Here is a 19,729-nt window from a genome sequence, read left to right as displayed (position 1 = left end):
GGAGGGTTCACCAGGTTCAGGATGGAGTAGTGGAGTCAAGGTCAGGTGGCAGATTTCGGCTGCACAAGACATCGCTTTCTTTTTTGAGTCAAGCTGATTTTAGACCTCTTCTCCACTGATCTCAGTTTTCTGTCTCCTTACGGCCCTGCCCCAACACTCCTGGTCTTTTTGTCTTTGTCTCATCCGAATACTGGTTTTTTGTTTGTTTGTTTTTGTTTTTGTTTTGTTTTGTTTTATCCCCCTGGCCCCACTTCCGTACTGATCCCGGGTCCCACCTCCACTTCCTGGCGTCTGTGCCCTGTGATTGGCCACCCGTTGCAGTGGATGGCAAGTGGCAGGTCTGGGCATCATGGGGCAGCTGCAGCGTCACATGTGGGGGTGGCAGCCAGCGACGGGAGCGTGTCTGCTCTGGGCCTTTCTTCGGGGGAGCCGCCTGCCAGGGCCCCCAGGATGAGTATCGACAGTGTGGTGCCCAACGATGTCCTGGTGAGACCCTTCCCACTGCATACTAGCTCGGAGGGACCGGGAACAGCTGCGTGTCGCAGCCCCTCATCTCAAACCCTGTCCACCTCACTGTCTGGCCCCTCACAGAGCCCCATGAAATTTGTGATGAGGACAACTTTGGGGCCGTGGTCTGGAAGGAGACCCCAGCTGGAGAGGTGGCCGCAGTCCGGTGTCCCCGCAATGCCACAGGTAAGAAGTGGTGGTCTGAGAGGCCCTGCTCTGTCTTTATACAGCTCTCTTCACAGGCCTTGTCTGAGACTTAAAGCTCATGCAGCTCTTGTGTGTTCGTGCCAAATGGCACCAGATAGGACATCATGGCAGCCACTGTGTCCTGAGTTCACAAGGGTCAGGGCACATCCATGCCCTCTGCCTGAGAGGTCCCTTTGAGCATAGACAGTTCTGTGAACCTGATGCCATTGCCCCTGTACAGGTGAGAAGCAGGCATAGGACAATCAACATACCTACTACTCTGGGCTTGCATTCTACAGGAGAGAAGTTGCCTTTGAACACCAGTAGTTATAATCCCATGTCATCCCCGGGGACTGATGGGGTGCTTTCAGAGGGTCTGAGAAGCAGGGTGGACTCCATGGGGAAGGGGCCTGCCCACTCACAGGCATTGGTCTTCTTCACTTTGTTTGAAAGAGTGTGAGTAGTTTCCATACCTGGGAGGCCGCAGGGAGGGAGGTTGGGAACCCAGTTCGAGCCCCGACTCTGCCCTTGTTTGCCGTATTGCTTTTGGGAAGTGACTCAGTTTCTCTGAGCTTCAGTTTTCTTTTCTATAAAGGGACTTCACGTGATCCTTTGCATTGGGCTGCTGTGAGCAGTGGGTGAAGTGGCCCCTAGGGGCAGGGGTGGTGGCAGTGGGTGCTGAATATTGCAAGCCACGCTTGCTGCCCCTATCCTTAGTTACACTTTCTTGTTGGCATACTGCAAACCCAGAGAAACAGAATAAAGACAGTGCCCATCCCTCATGGTATCCATCCCTGGCCCTTTTCTACCTTCGTAGTCACACTGCGTTTCCTTCATTTTTGCTCCCATCTAAGTTCATAGCCCAGGCTTCTGCGTCAGGCCACCCTATGGTTCCTGTCTGGTGACAAGGCTGGAACCATTCTATGTGGCTGTCACCCTGAATTTATTTACTCTGCTGTCCCTGCTCAGAAATCTTTCTGGGGGGTCCTTCTATCTGAGAGTGAGCTTGTGTTTCAGGCTGTTGATACCAAGGGGCCCCAAGAGGCTGCAGCAGTGTTCGGGGGCCAGCGAGTCCCGTGAAGTCCTGTGAATGTGCCAGGACATAGCAAGGGACTAGGGGACAGCTGTCCCTAAGTCTCTAGATTTCAAGGAACTCCCAAGAGAGGCTGTGGCTATACCCAGAAGCCCCTGCTTAGCTAAGGATCCCACCTCCACACAGCAAAGTTCCTGAAGGGTCTGATGCCTGTTGGTCCCCAGGTCCTCAGGTCCCCAGGACCTAGAGTAGGGCTGAAGTGTGTACACATAGGAACAAAGACAGCATGGCTTGGCTTGAGGTCCCTAGGGTCCTAAACAGAGCACTCCTGCCTGAGAATTGTGGGTGGGACCCCAGAGCTCCTTGGTGAGCAGTCATGTGAGGAATGGAGTTTCCCCAGGCCTCATCCTGCGCCGCTGTGAGCTGGACGAGGAAGGCATCGCCTACTGGGAGCCGCCCACCTACATCCGCTGTGTCTCCATTGATTACCGGAACATCCAAATGATGGTGAGGCTGGCCCTAGGGGCTCAGGAAACTTCCCCACTCTTTGAACGTGAGGTTGGGGCTGTAGGGGCCTCCAGGCATCGGAGGTCCCTGCCCCCCCCCCCAGCTATAACCCGCAGCAGTGACAGCATCCAGCCCTCTCCATCTCCCCAGACCAGAGAGCACCTGGCCAAGGCTCAACGTGGGCTGCCAGGGGAGGGGGTCTCGGAGGTCATCCAGACACTGCTGGAGATCTCACAGGATGGCACCAGCTACAGCGGCGACCTGCTCTCCACCATCGATGTCCTGAGGAACATGACAGAGATCTTCCGCAGGGCCTACTACAGCCCTACACCCGGGGATGTGCAGGTAGCTCCCAGGGGAAGCCTCAGGGGAGGACACTTGGGGAAATATCAGAGGAACCAACCCATATCCCAGTCAGAGACTAAGTCCCAGTGTTGAATGTGGGCGGGGCTGTGATCCCACTGTAATAATGAGCTTTAAACATAGTTACATGCTGAATCCTGGCCTGGTCATAGGATGATCACTATAGTCATATAGTGAGTCCCGATCCAGGTTATGTACTGAGTCCTGATCCTGGTCACAATGACCTCTGACCCCGATGATAGACTGAACCTTATCCTTGGTTAAAGACTGAGCCTTGACCCAGATCATATTAGTCATCATCCTGGATCCTGCTTATACACTGAGCCCTGTCCCTGCTCACACACTGAGCCCTGTCCCTGCTCACACACTGAGCCCTGGCCTTGGTCACACACTGAGCTCTGGCCTTGGTCACACACTGAGCCCTGTCCCTGCTCACACACTGAGCCCTGGCCTTGGTCACACACTGAGCCCTGGCCTTGGTCACACACTGAGCCCTGGCCTTGGTCACACACTGAGCCCTGTCCCTGCTCCCACACTGAGCCCTGTCCCTGCTCGCACACTGAGCCCTGGCCTTGGTCACACACTGAGCCCTGGCCTTGGTCACACACTGAGCCCTGTCCCTGCTCCCACACTGAGCCCTGTCCCTGCTCACACACTGAGCCCTGGCCTTGGTCACACACTGAGCCCTGACCTTGGTCACACACTGAGCCCTGTCCCTGCTCACACACTGAGCCCTGACCTTGGTCACATATAAGCCCTAACTTTGATCACACACTGAGCCTTGGTCTGATTCTGGCTACACTCTGCACTCCAATCCTGATCCCACACAGCCTGGATCCTGGTCACTGACTGTGTCCTGATCTTGGTCATCCATTGAGCTCTGGTCCCAGTCTAAACTGAGCCCTTATCCTAGCCATAGGTTGAGCTTTTCCCTTCCTCACACACTGATGCCTTGTTCCCTTTCACTGGCCCTCATTTCCAGAACTTTGTCCAGATCATCAGCAACCTGCTGGCCGAGGAGAATCGGGACAAGTGGGAGGAGGCACAGCTGGTATGTGTGGAGGTCTGGAGCCCCCCTGGTGTTAGCCACAGGATCAGGATAGGAGCAGGCAGCTCTAGGCCTCCTACACTCCAGGCCAGCCATGGTGGGGCCTTGCTGCATCTTCTGTATGAGTCTCAACACTGCTTCCTGTTGATTGCAAGACCTTGAAAAAGCCACTAAACCTCATAGGCTTTGTTTCCCCACCCATGAAAGTACAGTGGCTTTTCCCTGGGGCTGAATGAAGAGAGCAGGAAACTATGTTAAGATCACTGGGTATGTCCAGAGGAGGGGGTGTGGTATGACTTCTCCAGTCTTCTCTCTTCCTTCCAGCAGACCTCAAACCTGCTGTCACACTAACCCCAGGGCAGTAACCCTCACGGTGAATATTTGGAACACTTTCCTTTCCTACAGTTTAGGGGCCCCCGTGGTGCCCAGGGCAGCTTCTCTGGGCCTCTGATCTTATTCGTAAAATGCAAATGAACTCTCAGAGGTCAGCTGCCTGCTGCCCTGCTTTGCAAAGGAATGACCCCATAGGGCCTAGAAAAAGAGATAGCAGAGGAGGGGAGGGGGCAGGAGGAGAAGGGAGGGTGCAGGCACCTCCTCCAGCTTGAGCTCCTCCACCTTTCCCTACCCCAGATGGGCCCCAATGCCAAGGAGCTCTTTCGGCTGGTGGAGGACTTTGTGGATGTCATCGGCTTCCGCATGAAGGATTTGAGGGATGCCTACCAGGTGACCGACAATCTGGGTAAGCAACCTCCATGGCCTGGTCCTGTGCCTTTGGGCCGGGTCCCTGCCTTATTTTTCTCATCTATAAGGAACAGATGACACCACCCTTCTGCAGCCACTGGTTGCCATTACCTATTAGCTTGGGACTTAGGTCAAGTCCAGGAGGTTGATATCAAGAGCCCTTTGGGACCTGAGATCCAGGCAGAGACCTGGAGATCTCATGCCAGGGACACATGCAGGAGCCCAGCCACCCCTGGGGTTGAGGCCCCCTTTGTCCTGTCACCCCAGAGCCACCTCTGCAGCTCCTGTTTCTCTGCCCTCCAGTTCTACAAAGCCTAGGGGCAGTGGGGCAGGGGATTGGCATCTGCCTGGTTGCAGTCTCATCCTTCCTGTATTTTAAGAGTGGAGCTGTAGACTGGTCAGTGGACCTGAGGGGAACTGGTAGCTGTCCTCACAAATATACTCCAATGCTTGAGATGACCCCCTATCTAGGCTCCGCATCCCCTGAGGATGTGACTCCAGCCTCCCACTCTGAGTCTTCCCCAGCACCTGGCTTTACTCCCTCACCAGCTCTGTCCCCAGCTCATTCACTAGTGACCACTCTTCTAGCATGAAGCCACTGTGTTCTTGCCTTGGAGTCCCCACTCCACTCTAGACTGACACCTGTCTCTGCTCTAATTCCCTGCCCTACCTCCACCAGGTCACACTTCAGGCTAACTTGGCCCTTCTTCCTCACTGGGCCTCTTGCCTGACCCTCCATCCTGGCCCCAGGCTCCATCAGCCTTTAGCACCAAGTCTTTCCCCGAAGCTCCATGCCTGTGACCTCATCTTTTCAAGGCTTGAAAGCCAGTTGGGTCAAAAGCGCCCAGTGTCCATCTGAGCCTGCCAGGTCTCTAATAGCTCAGCCTGGGACCCTGATTTAGCTTCCCCTCACAGGACCTAGGAGTCGCATGCTTCTGCCTCTGTACCTCCCTGCCTTCCACCCACAGGACCATCTTTCGGGAGGTGGCTGTCACACTCAGATCTCACCCCTTGCTCTCTGCCACTTCTAGGCTCTTTTATTCCTTCCCTCTCCTCTCCCTGGGCTATGTCCCTCTTTTTCCTGTCCTCTGTGGGGGGGGGGGGCTTCCTGGCTACCCTGTATGGGAACATCACCCCCCTTTGTTGCCACTACCGACAGGCCATGTCCCCATTCCATGTGCACACGCAGAGGGTTCTGCTGCCCACATATCTTTCTCAGCGTGTAATGGCCGTAAGCATGCAGTTGGGGCTCAGAACCTGTGCCAAGTGAGGTGGTATGTTCATTCCCTGGGAAGCTCTCAGCACCAAGGGCCAGCTGGGTGTTGGCATTCAGAGGGAAGCTTGTCTCTGTCCCCATGGCCTCTGGTAAGGCAGATACTTATGGAACACTGTGGGAGAACCCTCATGCTCCCAAGGCCTCATGGTCCTAAGGAGGGCAGGACCAGGTAGATGGGGGGGGGGGGGCAGGGGGCTGCTGAGCCTGGCCAGGCAGAGTAGGTGAGACAGAGCAAAGGCAGAAAGCACAAAGGGACCATGCCTAGGGTGCATGGCTGCAAGGCCTAGAGCTCAGCAGCTCCCTCTCTCCCACAGCTTTACAAGCAGCCCCAGGCTGTGGCACTGGTTGAAGGGTAGGATGTGTGCCTAAAGTGGGTTATAGAGCCTGGATGGAACTGGAAAGGCGACCTCACTTAGTAGGGACCTCCCTTTGCCTCTCAGCCCTGTGCCCTGGGCCTTGGATCACTGGGCCAGTGTGCATGTGCTGGAGGTAGATGGACTGGCAGGCAGGGAAGTCCTCTAGGATATCCCCTAAGGTAGAGAAGGGAACCAGCCTGCTGAGGTTGGTGCTAGACTGGAGTCTGGTCTTGAATGAGCTGGGAGGGCCCCAGGGACTGGTCTGCCTCTGGTAGAGGCTTGCCAGGCCGGAATACAGGAGAATAGCATCCTACCTGACTACACGACCCAGGATTCTCCCTCCACACCTGCTGCCCCTCCCTCACTGAGACCTCCCACCCAAATAGAGAGACCTTATGCCTGAAGCTCAGCCAGTCCCTTCTCTTTATAGAGGGAGAAGAAGGTGGAGAGTGGGTCTCAGAACAGATCCATGACCCCAGTGAGGTAGGGTGATAGTGGGAGCCACAGTGGGTGCCTAGCTCCTGTAAATCCTCTGTGCCCACAGGATCCGCCTTTGACTTTTTCCTGACCACAGTGGCTAAGTCTGAGCCTCGATACTAACTAGGCTGGACAGAGCCTGGTCAGGTTTGAATCACTAAGAATAAGAATTCCAGCTGGGTGGCGGTGGCGCACACCATTAATCCCAGCACTGGGGAGGCAGAGCCAGGCGGATCTCTGTGAGTTCGAGGCCAGCTTGGTCTACAGAGCGAGATCCAGGACAGGCACCAAAACTACACAGAGAAACCCTGTCTCGAAAAACAAAAACAAACAAAACAAAACAAAAAAAGAATAAGACTTCCTATAGGTATTCTGGCCTGCTGTCCCATACAGTCCCCACCAGCCAGCCCTGGGCTCTGGGGTTGTCCGTCATTCGGGAATGAGGGCCTGTGGAGGAACTAGTGAGTGTGGGAGTCAGGGTCTACAGGCTTGGTGCTCATGCCTGACAGCAGCCTGGCCACGGGGACCCTGCCTACCCCTAGCCTCAGGAGACTGTGTCATCATCTTGCACCAAGGCCTGCTGCCTGGGTCCCAGCTGACATTCCGGGTGGGTGATGCTCTGTTGTGTTGCCCCTTCCCTGCCTTAGTGCTCAGCATCCACAAGCTTCCAGCCAGCGGGGCCACCGACATCAGCTTCCCCATGAAGGGCTGGCGTGCCACAGGAGACTGGGCCAAGGTGCCAGAGGACAGGGTCACTGTGTCCAAAAGTGTGTTTTCCACGGGCTTGGCAGGTGAGGCTTGGGAGTGGGGTGGGCCTACTAAGAACCAGGGTCCCAGAGTCTGAGGATTGTCATCCTGGGGTATTTCTTATAGAGTTTTGTGCATGGTCTCCAGTGACAGGGAGCATCCCTGGTACACCTTGTTATTCCTGAGACCATCTCCTTGCAGGTGTCTCTACCTTCCCTCCGTGGGAGAGTGCCTGGGGACTACCCTAAGCCAGAAGTACAAGCGGAGTAGAAGGGGCCGGGTGGATCACACAGCAATAAGGACATGGGTTCCCAGGGAGAGAAATGTGTCTTGCTTCCCCCTATCTCTTGTGGGGTCACTTGAGGAGATAAACTAGTCATCTTTCCCCATGTTGACCCAGACTGGTGCCCCAGATCCCAGCTGCGCCTCAGCATCTGTGGGGGGGGGGGGTGAGGGGGTGAAGCACAGGCCTTTTCTTGTCAAGACCTTGGATAGGACCCAATAGATGGGACAGTGGAGGTCACTGGGGTGAGGTCCAGGCTAGTGGGCAGTAGCAGGGCTGGGGTAACCGATGCTTCCTTCCAGAGGCTGATGACTCGTCTGTGTTCGTGGTTGGTACTGTGCTCTACCGAAACTTGGGCAGCTTCCTGGCCTTGCAAAGGTGAGTGTCACGGAAAGGGCATAGCCTGGGCTCCTGTGGGAGGTCAGGAAGATGTTGGTGGGCTGGGCGTGGTGGTGACTGGTGGCGTGGGACAAAGCACCCCACTGGGGCTGGGACTGGGCTACCAGGCTGGCTCGGTGCCGTTCCACACCTCTGACAGCCTTTGATGCTTTTGATGCCCCCAGGAACACAACTGTCCTCAACTCCAAGGTCATCTCCGTGACAGTGAAGCCCCCGCCTCGATCCCTGCTCACACCCTTGGAGATCGAGTTTGCCCACATGTACAATGTGAGTGCTGCCCATATGCATGGGTGCAGGGGCACTTTCAACGGCTCTGAGTGCCTCCCTGCTCGTTCCTCTTGGGCACTACCCTTGAGGGTCACAATTGGAATGGCTCTCATCTAAATTCCAAGTGAGGAAACTGAGTTTTAGAGTTAGGGACTCACCCAGGGACACACAGTGGATTGATTCATGCGGATACTGAAATTCAGCCCATTTCCGACCTGCCCCCTGACTCAATCCCTAGGTTCTCTCCCTCCACTCCAGATCCTGATCCCTGGAGGGGATCCGCTTTCTACCCTGTGCCCATGGCCCAGCGTCCTGGGGAGCTGTGTGACAGACCATCTACCCCAAACCAGGTCTCCAAAACTCCCTTCCCAGTCCACGTTGCTGGGAGCATGTGAGAGCCACCTTCTACCAGAGTCAGGGCTGACTACCAGGCCACGTCATGCAGGACCTCTGGGATGATAGTGCCAAGAGCATCTTCCCAAAACTCCCTAGGACTCCAGGCCATGACTGCTGTGTGACCCTGGCAGGTCCCCAGCTCCAGGGATGCTTGGATACCTTGATTGGCATGAGGAAGCTGGGCGGGGTGGGGGGGGGAGTGTCAGTCTTCTCATGACTTTTCAGAGACTAGAGCTGAGGCCCCTACAGCTCGCTGTCTCTGCTTCTGAGTGAATTGAGTAAGAACCCCAAGGGGGCAAGACAGCTGCATCACTCAGCCAGGACATGGCAGTGCCAGGCCCCAGTCCTCAGGCCACAGGTTCAGGAAGAACCAAAACCTGTCCTTTTCTCCTGTGTGGCCTTGGGGGAGTTGCTTACCTTCTCTATGCCTTGGCTCCCTTCCCTTATCAAACAAGAACGAGTAATCCTCATGAATGCCCAGAGCATGTAGCTATTGTGAGCATAGACAAACCCCACCGTGGCTGATCCCATCTTTCCAGTGCTGAGCCCCATCGGTAGCCCTCTCAAGGATGGCGCCCTGCAATGCTCACAAGGTCCTGTTTTCAGGACCAAGGACAGCAACGGAGCAGTTTTTCCCCTTAGAAGCATCATAACTCCCTCCCCTTCAGACATGGCTTTGTCCTTTAGCCCAGCCCTGTCATGGGGCCTGGACCAGAGAAGGGACAGGAACTGTCTGAAGCCATGTGTTGGGCATTGGTGGGAGGAGGGAGGGGGTCAAGCCAGGCCTAACTAACCTGGAACTGCTCTGAATGTCAGTTTTTACCTCACACAATGCAGTCTCTTGGGGGATGGCATCAGCAGCATACATAGTGTCCCCATGAGTGGATTCAGTGACTCAGGTTGTGACTAGAGGTGGCAATGGCCCTGACTCCTCATTCTTTCTTAGGGCACCACCAACCAGACTTGTATCCTGTGGGATGAGACAGATGGGTAAGTTCTTTGGGGCTTGGTAGCCCCAGGGCCGTGGGGTAGTGGGAGAAGCTTGAAGTATGGTCGGGTAGTGGAGGGCTGGTTTTAGGTAGTGGAGCCACTGCTCCCTGGTTCCCGGTCCACTGGTGCCCCATGCACAGCCTTCCTCTTCTTCCTGCCCAGGTCTGGCTTCAGAGTCATTGGCCTGCCCTCCTTATTCTTCTAGGGAAGTCCATGGTGCAGGGAAGGAGGGTCAGAGAGGCGTGTCCTAGCTAGATGCTGAAGTGGGGAATTCAAGCCATCCTGTCCCGATGTTGGGTTTGGGGCAGGTAGAAAGCACTGAGAATTGGGAATGTGGCTTTGTGGACTAAGACAGCTGCGGGGTTGAGGACCCTGAGACCCCAAATAATCAACTGGGGCAAGGGCTCCAGGAGTCTCTAGCAGCATCATATGACCCTGGACCCTGAATTCAGACTTCTTTTTTTTCAAGCACATAGTGGGCACCAGCCTGCTCCAGGGGGCTCTGACACAGAGTGGAGCCTCCTGGTTGGAATAAGGTCCCAGGTGAAATGATGGGGAAGTGAGGAGAGGCCTCCTGAGGGAGAAGGATGTGTGTGCAGTCTGGAATAGTGTTCGTGGAAGCCAGGAAGGCCATTATGCTTGGGGTGAAGGCTTACAAACTGGAGGCCTGGTGGTGGGCTGTGTGTAGGATGGTCTGGTTGGAAGTTAAGTGGAGAACCCCCCTTCCCTTGGCTAGGTGGCTTGGGAACTCCGGTGGCCCCAGGCACTGACGGTATGTGTAGCAAGTTCTGACGATGTGGGCTGTGTAGTGATGTGCATGTCCTAGGCAGCAGGGAAGGTCTCCCGAGTGACTGGCCTGGGAGAGGAAGAAGGTTCCAAGAGAGGTGCAGTCAGGGCACCAGCAGGAAGGCTTGGAGGGCTGAGGGAGGCTCGGGAAGCGTGGTCCGGAGGCATCATGGAGGGGTGCAAACAGTGAGCTGTTGTGTGGGGTTATCTACCATCCATCTTCTGGTGACTGTGACCACTGAGGACTGTCCTATGAGGTCCCAACCCTCATTTCCTCCATCCCAGGGAAGAGGGACAGTGTGTCCTCAAAACATTAGTCTAGAACAATGTCAGGTCCTGCCCTACACCAACAGGGGTTCAGAAGGCTTTGCAGTAGGTTGTGTGGTACTTTTCTGAGCAGGGGCATAGTGGTCTCTGTGTGTGTTATGTTGTGGGGGAGGCTGATTTTCTGCACAAGAGTTCCTGCAAACTCTTGTGTGGTGGGTGTCTGAGGACCAGTATTTCAGCAGAAGGAACAGCCATTGCTGAGGCAAAGTAATGTTGAGTGCAGAGTCAGGCCATGCTGCCTCACCTGCAGGACACGGGCCTGCGTGCTGTGGGTCCGACACCAGGCTGGGATGCTTGCGGCCTGGAAAGCCAGCCTTTGGGTGTGTTGCTGTCTGTGGATTTCGTCAGGTGTTGTGAGTGCCATGTGCTCTTTGCATAGGAGATCAGACAAGGGTGTAAAAGGAAAAGGGAGAACAGTTCTTAGTTCACAGTTCACATCCCCCCCTCCCCCGCACCATCCCCCCCTCCCCCCACCCTCACCCCCAGGACTGCCATGGACATGCTGGGGCTCAATGGTGGAGGGGCGGCCAACCTGTTTATCCTCTTAGTTCATCCTGGCTCCCTGCAGAGCCCTCCCTCTTCCTAGTAATGCAAAGACCAGCCTCCTGGTGGGGACAGCCCCATCCATGTTCCCGACTTCCCAGATGAGTCAAGGACACTGTCCCCTGCCAGGCCATAGCCCATCAGACATCCCTTAAGTGGAGACTCCTAACCTTGGAGCTGGCAGCTGCCTGACACTGGGTAGGATCTGGGCTGCTAAGGTACCATGGTGAGCCCTCGGGTGTTGCAAGTGAGTGTGGCCTCCACCTGCCCTGTTCTCACAGCTGTGGGCGGTGACCTTGACCTCAGTCACCTTAGGCACGCTCTACCCCAGCCCTTGAGAACTGGACTGTGGAAGGTCAGGCCCCAGGACAGCAGAATGATACCTATTCAGCTGAGTGGCCTGTGCCTAAGCGGAGGTACAAGTCTATCCTGGGATCACACACCACCGCCCACCCCCCAATTACTGGTTTACAAGGCCTCCAGAGGCTATAGCCAGCCAAAAGCCCAGTGGTTGTTGAGGACACTGCTCAGAACAAGTAGCTAGAACCCTTAAACTGAGGCTGGAGGGTGACTGGAGGGTGACTGGATGGTAGACAGGCTGGTTTTTGTAACGTCCCCCATGCCCTGGTCACTCCTCTGCTCTCTGTTGGGTGGCTCTTCATGCCACAACTGGTGGCCATGGCTTTTGCTGTGACTTGTGAATGTGAGTGCTTTCCCACTGGCCTAAAGCGGGATGAGTGGCAGAGCAATGGCCCACCCCCACCAGTGCCTAACCACCAGTGTCCCTGACCTGCCTGGTGTGGCCCATGCTGGTGCTTGGCTGAGAACAGGCCTAAGGGACCAAGGAATGGCCTGGCCACTAGGGGGAGAGGAGAGCCTTCTGTGACTGTCACCCAATAAAGGGTAACCTTTTTTGTACTTTCATTGTGACCCATAACCAAACCATCCTAATCTAGGGTAGGGCCCAGATCCCTAACCAAAAGTGGGCTGAGACCAGACACTGGCTGTACCCTGAGTCCTGACTCTAACTGGGACGTTGAGTCCTAATTCTGGGCAAATGCTCCTCACGGTCACAGGTTAAGCTTGCTCGGACCCTGGTCACACACTGAACCCCGATTCTGCTCTGACACTAAATGTTGACTCTCATTGCAAACGGAGCCCTGATCCTGGTCACACGTTCAGCCCTAATTCTGCACATAAACTGAGCCTTGATCCTGGTCATACATTGATCATTTATCTGGCTCACACACTGAATACTGACCTTCATCGTACACTGAATCCTGATCTTGACCACTCACTGAGACCTCGCCCTGGGTACACTCTGAGCCCTGATCCTTATCATACACTGAGCTCTGACCATGGTCACACACTGGATGCTGACCCTCATCACACACTGAACCCTGATCTTGGCCCTGGGCTGAGCCCTGCTTCCTGTCTCTGTTGGACCATTGAGTTGGCTCACACTCATTCCATGAATGCCACGTGCTTAGAGGATCACCCTCTCTTCCAGTCATGTGGGACAGTTGATAGCGTGACGCATTCACGTAGGGAACAAGCCAGAGGCTTCCTTCTACAGTGTAACCTCTCTTCCTGACTTTCCTCCAGGAACCCCACAGACCTGCACAGACTCTGGCGGTGTCCACATTGGAGATGTCTGTCTGGGCTCCTTAAACATTTGTTCAGAGCCTCTGATGTGACCCTAGTCCTTCAATGCAATGTCTGTCACCCATGTCCCTGGATCTGTGTCTTGAACTCTAAGTTGGAAACAGGATTCAAGAGCTTAGTCTCTTTAAGCCCCTATAGAAGCGTGGTCAATGGCTGTGAGGGCCTGGGGTAAGAAGTGGGGAGGAAGGGAGCAACCCTTGCTACAATAGACTACCCATGCTGCATCCCCACAGAGCCCTAGTTTTGTGTGTCTCCCCTGAGGAGGACAGTGACAGTCATATGTGTTTTCCCGGAGTCTTCTGCCACCTGTTAGGATGAGGAATTATTTGTGAGTGGGAACAGGCAGTGGGAAGCAGGGCTAGATGGTTGAGTAAGTAGGTCATGATCGGCAATGCTGGGCACTGAACAAGGTAAGCAGTTCAGAAGTAGGGTGGAATGGGGTATGGACTGCAGGGTACAGCGTGAATGACTGAATGGAGAATGGGATCCAGAGGACAAACAGGTGCCTGAGGAAGGGACCAGTGTCATAGGAAGTGGGCAAGAGAGCACAAGGGCCCGCTTCTTCTGGCTACTCTAGAAGGTGGGCAGGTTGCCACAATGATGGGGGGGTCGTAGCAACTGAGCTCTGTCTCCCCAAGTGCAGGACGGCCAGAGCTCTGACCTCAGGCATTGTTAGGCTATCCCTCTCCGCAAAGTGTTCCTTTCCAACTAGATCCTTTCCTGGGTGGACGGCCAAGCCCCACGAGGTCCACTCATGTCCCTCAAAGAGCTTCCTGCTGCACTGTCCTTTGTGAGCCAGGTTTGCAGCCAAGGAGCCTAACCCAAGGCTGGAAGGTTCCCAGTGAACCCAGGACTAACTTCAGGAACGCTTTCTGGACACTCTGCCAAAAGCGTATCTTTTTAAGGGTCTGACCCTTCTTTTTGTTTGTTTGTTTGTTTGGTTGCTTTTTTGAGACAGGGTTTCTCTATGTAGCCCTGGCTCACAGAGAAAACCTGATGCTCAGCCTACAGTTTCTTCCCTTTTAACATGGCTAAGCAGGGGCTGCCGAGTGGGTGGAGGGTTTGAGTTGGAGCAGAACGTAGCGGCTTTGCCACCCCCCTTTGCCGCTCCAGGGAACCCTTTACTCTGCAGGTTCCCACCTTGCCCAGGATTCTGGGCTCTTGTTTGCAGTGTCCCCCATCCACTCCCCAGGCTGAACCAGTGGGGGCATGTGGGCTCCTAAGTGACCCCCTACAAGTGACCCCTGGCCTGTACCCGTACACAGGTCTTTGTCTGACCCCCCTGGTTACATGGGCAAGCTTCCATCATGTTGAGCCTTGGTTTCTACCTCTGTGAAATGGGCCATTGTCGTGGTTGACAATGTGCTGAATGTCAGGATGTCATCCCAGAGGAAAACAGTAAGCCACATAGATGCATGCCACCTCACAGCACTCCATGATAGCTGAAGCGCACCTCGGCAGGAGGGTGTGGGAACCCAAGGCCACAGCACAGGGTGTACAGAGACCCAGCAGAGTGCAACCGGGGTTGCAGTGAGTGGTCCAAGGAGAGGGAGGTATAGGGACAGAGTAGGACAGAGAACATACTTGGCAGGGAAGTGGCTGCCCAGGCCTGGGGGTCCCTTTCTGTAATCCCCATACCTCTTTTTAGATGTGCAGACTAGGCTCTCTGGCCTCAGAAATGACCTAGCAGAGGTAGAATTGGTGTGGGTCCTGTCCTCAGATTGCAGGGCATGTGGAAAGGCAGACACAGGGGAAGGATTTTCCAGTTAGCTGGAAGGCCTGAGTGATGTGGGAACCTGCTCCTGGCCCTTGCCTGGAAGTGGTGGGATGATGGAGTAACCAGGTCTGCTGGATCAGGTGAGCAGTGAGGTGCAGGAAGGAAGGTCGTAGGGGCAAAGGCAATAGGGCAGGTTAGCTGGCTGTCTGCTCTTACCGCCCTGGCCTGTCAGGGAGCACATTGAGGCTCCCGAGAGAGGGTCCACCGGTGTGACAAGCTGAAGAAGACTGCTGAATTCTGGGGACAGTGTCCATCCTGGAGACAGGCCGATGTTGCTGGCAGGACAGTAACATGCCCATGGCAAGCAGGTGGTCACTGGTCCCTATGAAGGAGGACACATTGGGCAAGGTGGCGCTGCCCTGCTATGGAGCTTTGGCTGGTGCCAACGGTCTTAGCATCAGTGATACACACGGCTGACTGCATTGGTAGACATGGCGATGATGTCAGTGCTGGTGTAGCTGATGCTGGCACTGGCCTGGGGATGTGGTGGTGGTGAGGGAGGAGGATTGTGTAATGTCTGTGGTGAGGAGGACTGAAGAGCGCTGCTGGAGTCATTTTGCACTGAGCGGGAACGGTGGGGAATGGGGTGGTGAGAGAGGGCCTGATGACAGGGTGGTGGTGGTGGTGACGGCTCTGTGGTCTGTGATGCTGCCGCTGGTGAAACTGAGGCTGCTGGTGGTGGTGGTGAGTGTTGCACCATCATTCATGATGGTGTTGCTGTGGGTGGGAGTGATGGTGGTATGGAGGGGTGTGTTGCCAACATCATGAGAGGTCATGGTGCTTCTGTTGGTGAGGGTGGGGTGATGATGGCCGTGGTGATGGTGTTGCCAATGTCAGAGACATGGTGGTAGTTGTAGAAGTGGTGTCGGCAATGTGGGGCTGCCCAGGGTGGTGACGGTTGCTACATGATGGTGGCCTCAGAGGGGGCATCAGCAACATGGTAGTGGCCATGGAAGTAGTATTGTTGGTGATGCAGCAGTGGCTGTGGCTGTGGTGTCATGTTCTGGCCGTGGTTATGAAGGTGTGGTGGTGGTGGTGGTGGTGATGAGGTGGTGGGTATGGAGGTGGTATCAGAGATGTGATGACCATGGAGGGGATGTCGGTGGTTCAGTGGTGGTGTGGTGGCCATGATGGTGATGATGATGATGATGATGATGATGATGTTGATGATATGGCACCTATGGAGGTGGCAGGGATGGTGGCAGTGGCCATGGAAGTGGTAGTGGTGGCATGGCAGTGGTAATATTATGGTAGCTGTGGAGATGATTTTGGTGACGTGTAAGTGGTGGTAGAGGTAGTAGAAGTATGCTGGGGTAGGGATGGTGGCTAGTGGTACTTACTGACTGCAGGTGCTATTGGCCTTGGTTTGTTGTCTTGGTGGTGATTCTGAGGGTGAAGGTTGTGGGCATAGGTCTTATGAGAGGAGGCTGGCTCTGGAAAGATTTACAGACTCCTTGTGGGTATCATCTCCCTTCCCCTATGGCACAGGTCATGAGTCAGGCCACAGTAACCAAATGATAGGTATGATAGGGCAAGTAAGAGAGGAAGGCTTAACATGGAAGTCTAGGAAGATGTCTTGGAGATGAGGCTAGGGTGGGCGTGAGGTATACATCATCTTGAGCTAGGGGGAGTACCAGGAGTGCCCAGTGCTCAGCAAGGGTCTGGCTCAGCAGGCATCAAATGCTAGAGCGTGAGTGCTGTGGAGTCTTGGCAGTGGCCTCTTGACTGGTTGTTGTTGGTGGTGGTGGGGTGACAGGCCAGATGGATGTGTCTGTGGGAGCTTATTAGGCAGGAGCCTAGGAGAGGGGCAGGAGTTTAGGGCAGGTATCAAACACCTTCCTGAGCCAGGCATAATCAGCTGGACCCTGTTCCCCAGGCCAGGTCATTTTTGCCAGGCCGTGGAGCCAGCGTCCATTGTCCACAGGTTCCCCACTCTGTCCCACAACCAACCATGACCTATGTGCCCTGCCTGGGTAACCTGAGAGGAGCCATGAGGCACAGAGGGGGAGAGTCTGAGACCAGAAGCCCCAGTACAGAGTGTCTGGCGCCAGATGGGAGAGAAGAAGAGATCAGTGTCTGGGTGGTGGGAACAGGAGACGTCTCAAAGGCCCCGCAAGACCTGAGGTACAAAGAGGGGCTCAGGTGGTGCCAGCTTCGTAGTTAAGGGCACCAGACCACAGGGGTTGGGATCTCAGAAACCTAGAGTCTCAGAAATAAGCCAGGAGGGGTGCCAACCTAGCAGGGTGGAGTGGCCCAGAGGTCTGGACACAGTGGTCTGGCCCTCACAGGAAGAGCAGGCTGAGAGCTTGGGCATTCGAGGCAGCAGCATCCATCTCAACATGGAGGGAGAAGTCTGTGGGGGAACGGGCAGGGAACTGGGCACCCCTGATGGAGAAAGTGTGACTAAATAGGAGACACCTGGGGTGGAAATGGATCAGGGAGTTGATTTCTGGGGTGCAGGTCGGGGCTGGCTCAGGAACGATCTCCAAGGCACAGTATAGAGAAGCCCTCAAATGCAGAGGCTTCAAGTCCCACCCCTGCCCAGAACAGAAGATCCCCCACTGGGGTGCGCTGTGCCCACTCCTGGCTGTTTTATACCGCGTGGGTGGATACCCTATGAGTCATTCATACTGGGGTGTGAATTAGCCCATCAGATCCAAGGGGACCCCGACAGGCAGAGTCCTATAATAGCACCTGCTCGTGGGCTGGCGGGAGGCATCACGATGCAGTGAGGGCCCCTGCTCAGTGGGTGGGAGGTGGGCTCCGTGCACTCTCTGCATACTGTCCCCTCGTGTTCCTCGAACACACAGGCCCTGCAGGCTCTGTCATTCTCTGAACAAGCACAGGTGACCGAATACCCACTGCCTAGCAGTCAGCAGAGCCCTGAGTAGGGTAGGGTCAGGATTCTCTGTTCACTTCTCCCTCCTAGGGCTGGGCTGGGCTGGCAGGTACCAGAACAGGACCAGAAGCTGAGTGTGTGGTCAGCAGCAGGCCTGTCCCCTTGGGCTCTTCCAAACTTCTTGGGTCCACCTCTTTTGGGCACAACTGGAGGTTCCTATAGAGGGTTGCTGGTCAGTTGCTGGTCAATGCCTTTCTTGGACCACCGTCCCTGAGACCTGGGGATAGGGTTGTGACCCTGCTCTTGGAGCTGAATGAAGGTGCTGGGGCAGGGGGACACACTGTCTTGGAAGCACATTAGGAGTTGTGACTGCGCCCAGGTTTAGGGAGAGCTACATGGAGCTAAGGTTCTTGGCCAAAGTGTGGTTGTGGTCTAGAAGATTGGGGCCAGTCCCCAGTGGTCCTGCAGGACTGTGAGGAGCAGTATGGCCTTGGATTTGAGTGAGGAGGGGCCTGGGAAGTTCTTTGGATGAATGGTGTGGGGTGGCAGGTGGAGAGCAGAGCTGAGGCTGAGCTGGGATGCAGGAGCCAGGTGGATCCCAGCAGGTTCCCATGGGGGCCCAGGCCAACAGGAGGCAACCACCTTGACAGAGGCTGCTGGCGCAGGTGAACTACAAAGAGTGCAGGCAGGGATAGGGGAGTGGACACATTTCCCATGGACGGAATATGTGAGTGGTATCCTCAGAGCTTTGATCCTTCCTGCCTTACTTGCCTAAGGTCTGTACTGGGTACCCTCTTACATATGTGTCTGCAAGGCAGGGGATGACTGTGACCTGTCAGGACCTGTGCTTGGGGTAGAGGAAGTTGAATTAGGCCAGAGGATCATCAAAAGTGGAGTGATGGGACAGAGAATTGTCTCCACATGTGTGCTGACATGTATATCATTGGGCATCTGGGCAGAAGCTAAATATAATTTCCATACAGAGAAAGGTCATTAGTGGTAGGTAGAGAGGTGGACAGTGTCCAGATCCATCCTGGGCCCCTGGGAGCAGAGGCCCTTCCCTGGGCCCTGTCTGAGAGGTGCAGGCCTCCACTTACTCAGGAAAGGGTTCCTTGTTATGACCCCAGACCCTTGCTACTCAGTGTTGAGGAAGGTACCATTGACCTAGCTCCATCTCTAGTCCTGGACCTGTTGCCGGGACATGGGGGCAGGTATGACTAACCCAGATCCCTAAGTTGTGGTCCAGGATAGGGACCTGGCTAGCTGGCCCAGATCACATTTCTGAGGCTCAGAGGAGAGGTGGGAGCAGCAATCGAGCAAGCAAGCAAGGGATGCCTGTGTGTGCTGCAGTGGAGAACAGACAGCCCTGCAGAAGGATGGTTTTCAGTCAGGCTTGGGGAAGAACGTCCAGATGTTGGGAATCAGGACCTGGGTATAAGATGGTTGCTAAAATACTATGGAAGGGAGGCTGAGAGCTTTTCCTCCACCTTCAACAGGTGGGGTGTCAAAGGTCCACGTGAGTGTCCACCCGCTAGGGTAACCTCCACGCTTGTGCTGAAATGCTGAGGTCCAGGGCTTCGAGGACGACTCCATGGCGTCTCGAACTGAGCTCTCCTCCTGGCTTAGGGCCAGTCAGGATTCTAGGTTGCTGAAAGGGCCGGATCAGATCTGCATTCAGCCAGGGTTCAGATGGGGACGGCTGGGGGCAGCAGTAGAGACGAGCTGGAATCTAGGCCCCGCTGCCATCTTGCTGTGTGGTCAGCTGCACCCTCACAGCTTCTCTTTAGTGTCTACAAAGCTGACCTGAGGCTGTGGCAGAGAATGGAAGATGAAACACACAGGCGCCTCAGAGCAGAGCGGAAGCTGGGGAGGGAGGTGAAGAGAGGACCTGTCCCTGGGCTGCACGTGGGGTGCCCACGATACTCCTAACACACGTGGCACTTGACTGGAGGGGTGGGCAGGCAGAGGCGGGCCCGTATGGCAGTCTGGGCAGCTTACAGAGGCTAGCTCTGCCCTGGCTGGCTGGCTGGCTGGCTGGCTGGCTGGCTGGTTCTCTGGGCCCACACAGGTGCCTTCTCTGCTCTCCACAGCCTGGGACTGGAGAGTCTGGCCCTGGTGACCCTCCGCTGGGTAAGGCGGCAGCCGCTCCCCCTCTGCCCCTGGGTGGCTAAGCTAATTGATGCCACAGCAGAGGTCCTGGGCAACACTGGTTCTCA

General features: G+C 55.4%; 1 protein-coding gene across 3 annotated transcripts in view; it reads left to right on the top strand.

Annotated features, from left to right (window-relative positions):
* The window catches only part of Adgrb1 (adhesion G protein-coupled receptor B1), a 60,823-nt gene that overhangs the window by 12,535 nt on the left and 28,559 nt on the right, over nucleotides 1-19,729 (top strand). For all 3 annotated transcript variants that reach the window (XM_059247109.1, XM_059247108.1, XM_059247107.1), the window contains exons 7-16: nucleotides 322-486; nucleotides 592-693; nucleotides 2,127-2,233; nucleotides 2,384-2,578; nucleotides 3,579-3,647; nucleotides 4,275-4,383; nucleotides 7,142-7,285; nucleotides 7,827-7,902; nucleotides 8,088-8,190; nucleotides 9,533-9,576. In XM_059247109.1, coding sequence (XP_059103092.1) covers nucleotides 322-486; nucleotides 592-693; nucleotides 2,127-2,233; nucleotides 2,384-2,578; nucleotides 3,579-3,647; nucleotides 4,275-4,383; nucleotides 7,142-7,285; nucleotides 7,827-7,902; nucleotides 8,088-8,190; nucleotides 9,533-9,576 — 1,114 coding nt within the window. The remainder of the gene's footprint in view (nucleotides 1-321; nucleotides 487-591; nucleotides 694-2,126; nucleotides 2,234-2,383; nucleotides 2,579-3,578; nucleotides 3,648-4,274; nucleotides 4,384-7,141; nucleotides 7,286-7,826; nucleotides 7,903-8,087; nucleotides 8,191-9,532; nucleotides 9,577-19,729) is intronic.

This window comes from Peromyscus eremicus, chromosome 20 (genome assembly GCF_949786415.1).
Source record: "Peromyscus eremicus chromosome 20, PerEre_H2_v1, whole genome shotgun sequence".
Lineage (NCBI taxonomy): Eukaryota > Metazoa > Chordata > Mammalia > Rodentia > Cricetidae > Peromyscus > Peromyscus eremicus.
The sequence above is the reverse complement of the archived record's forward strand: the minus strand, read 5'-3'. Positions and strand labels throughout refer to the sequence as shown.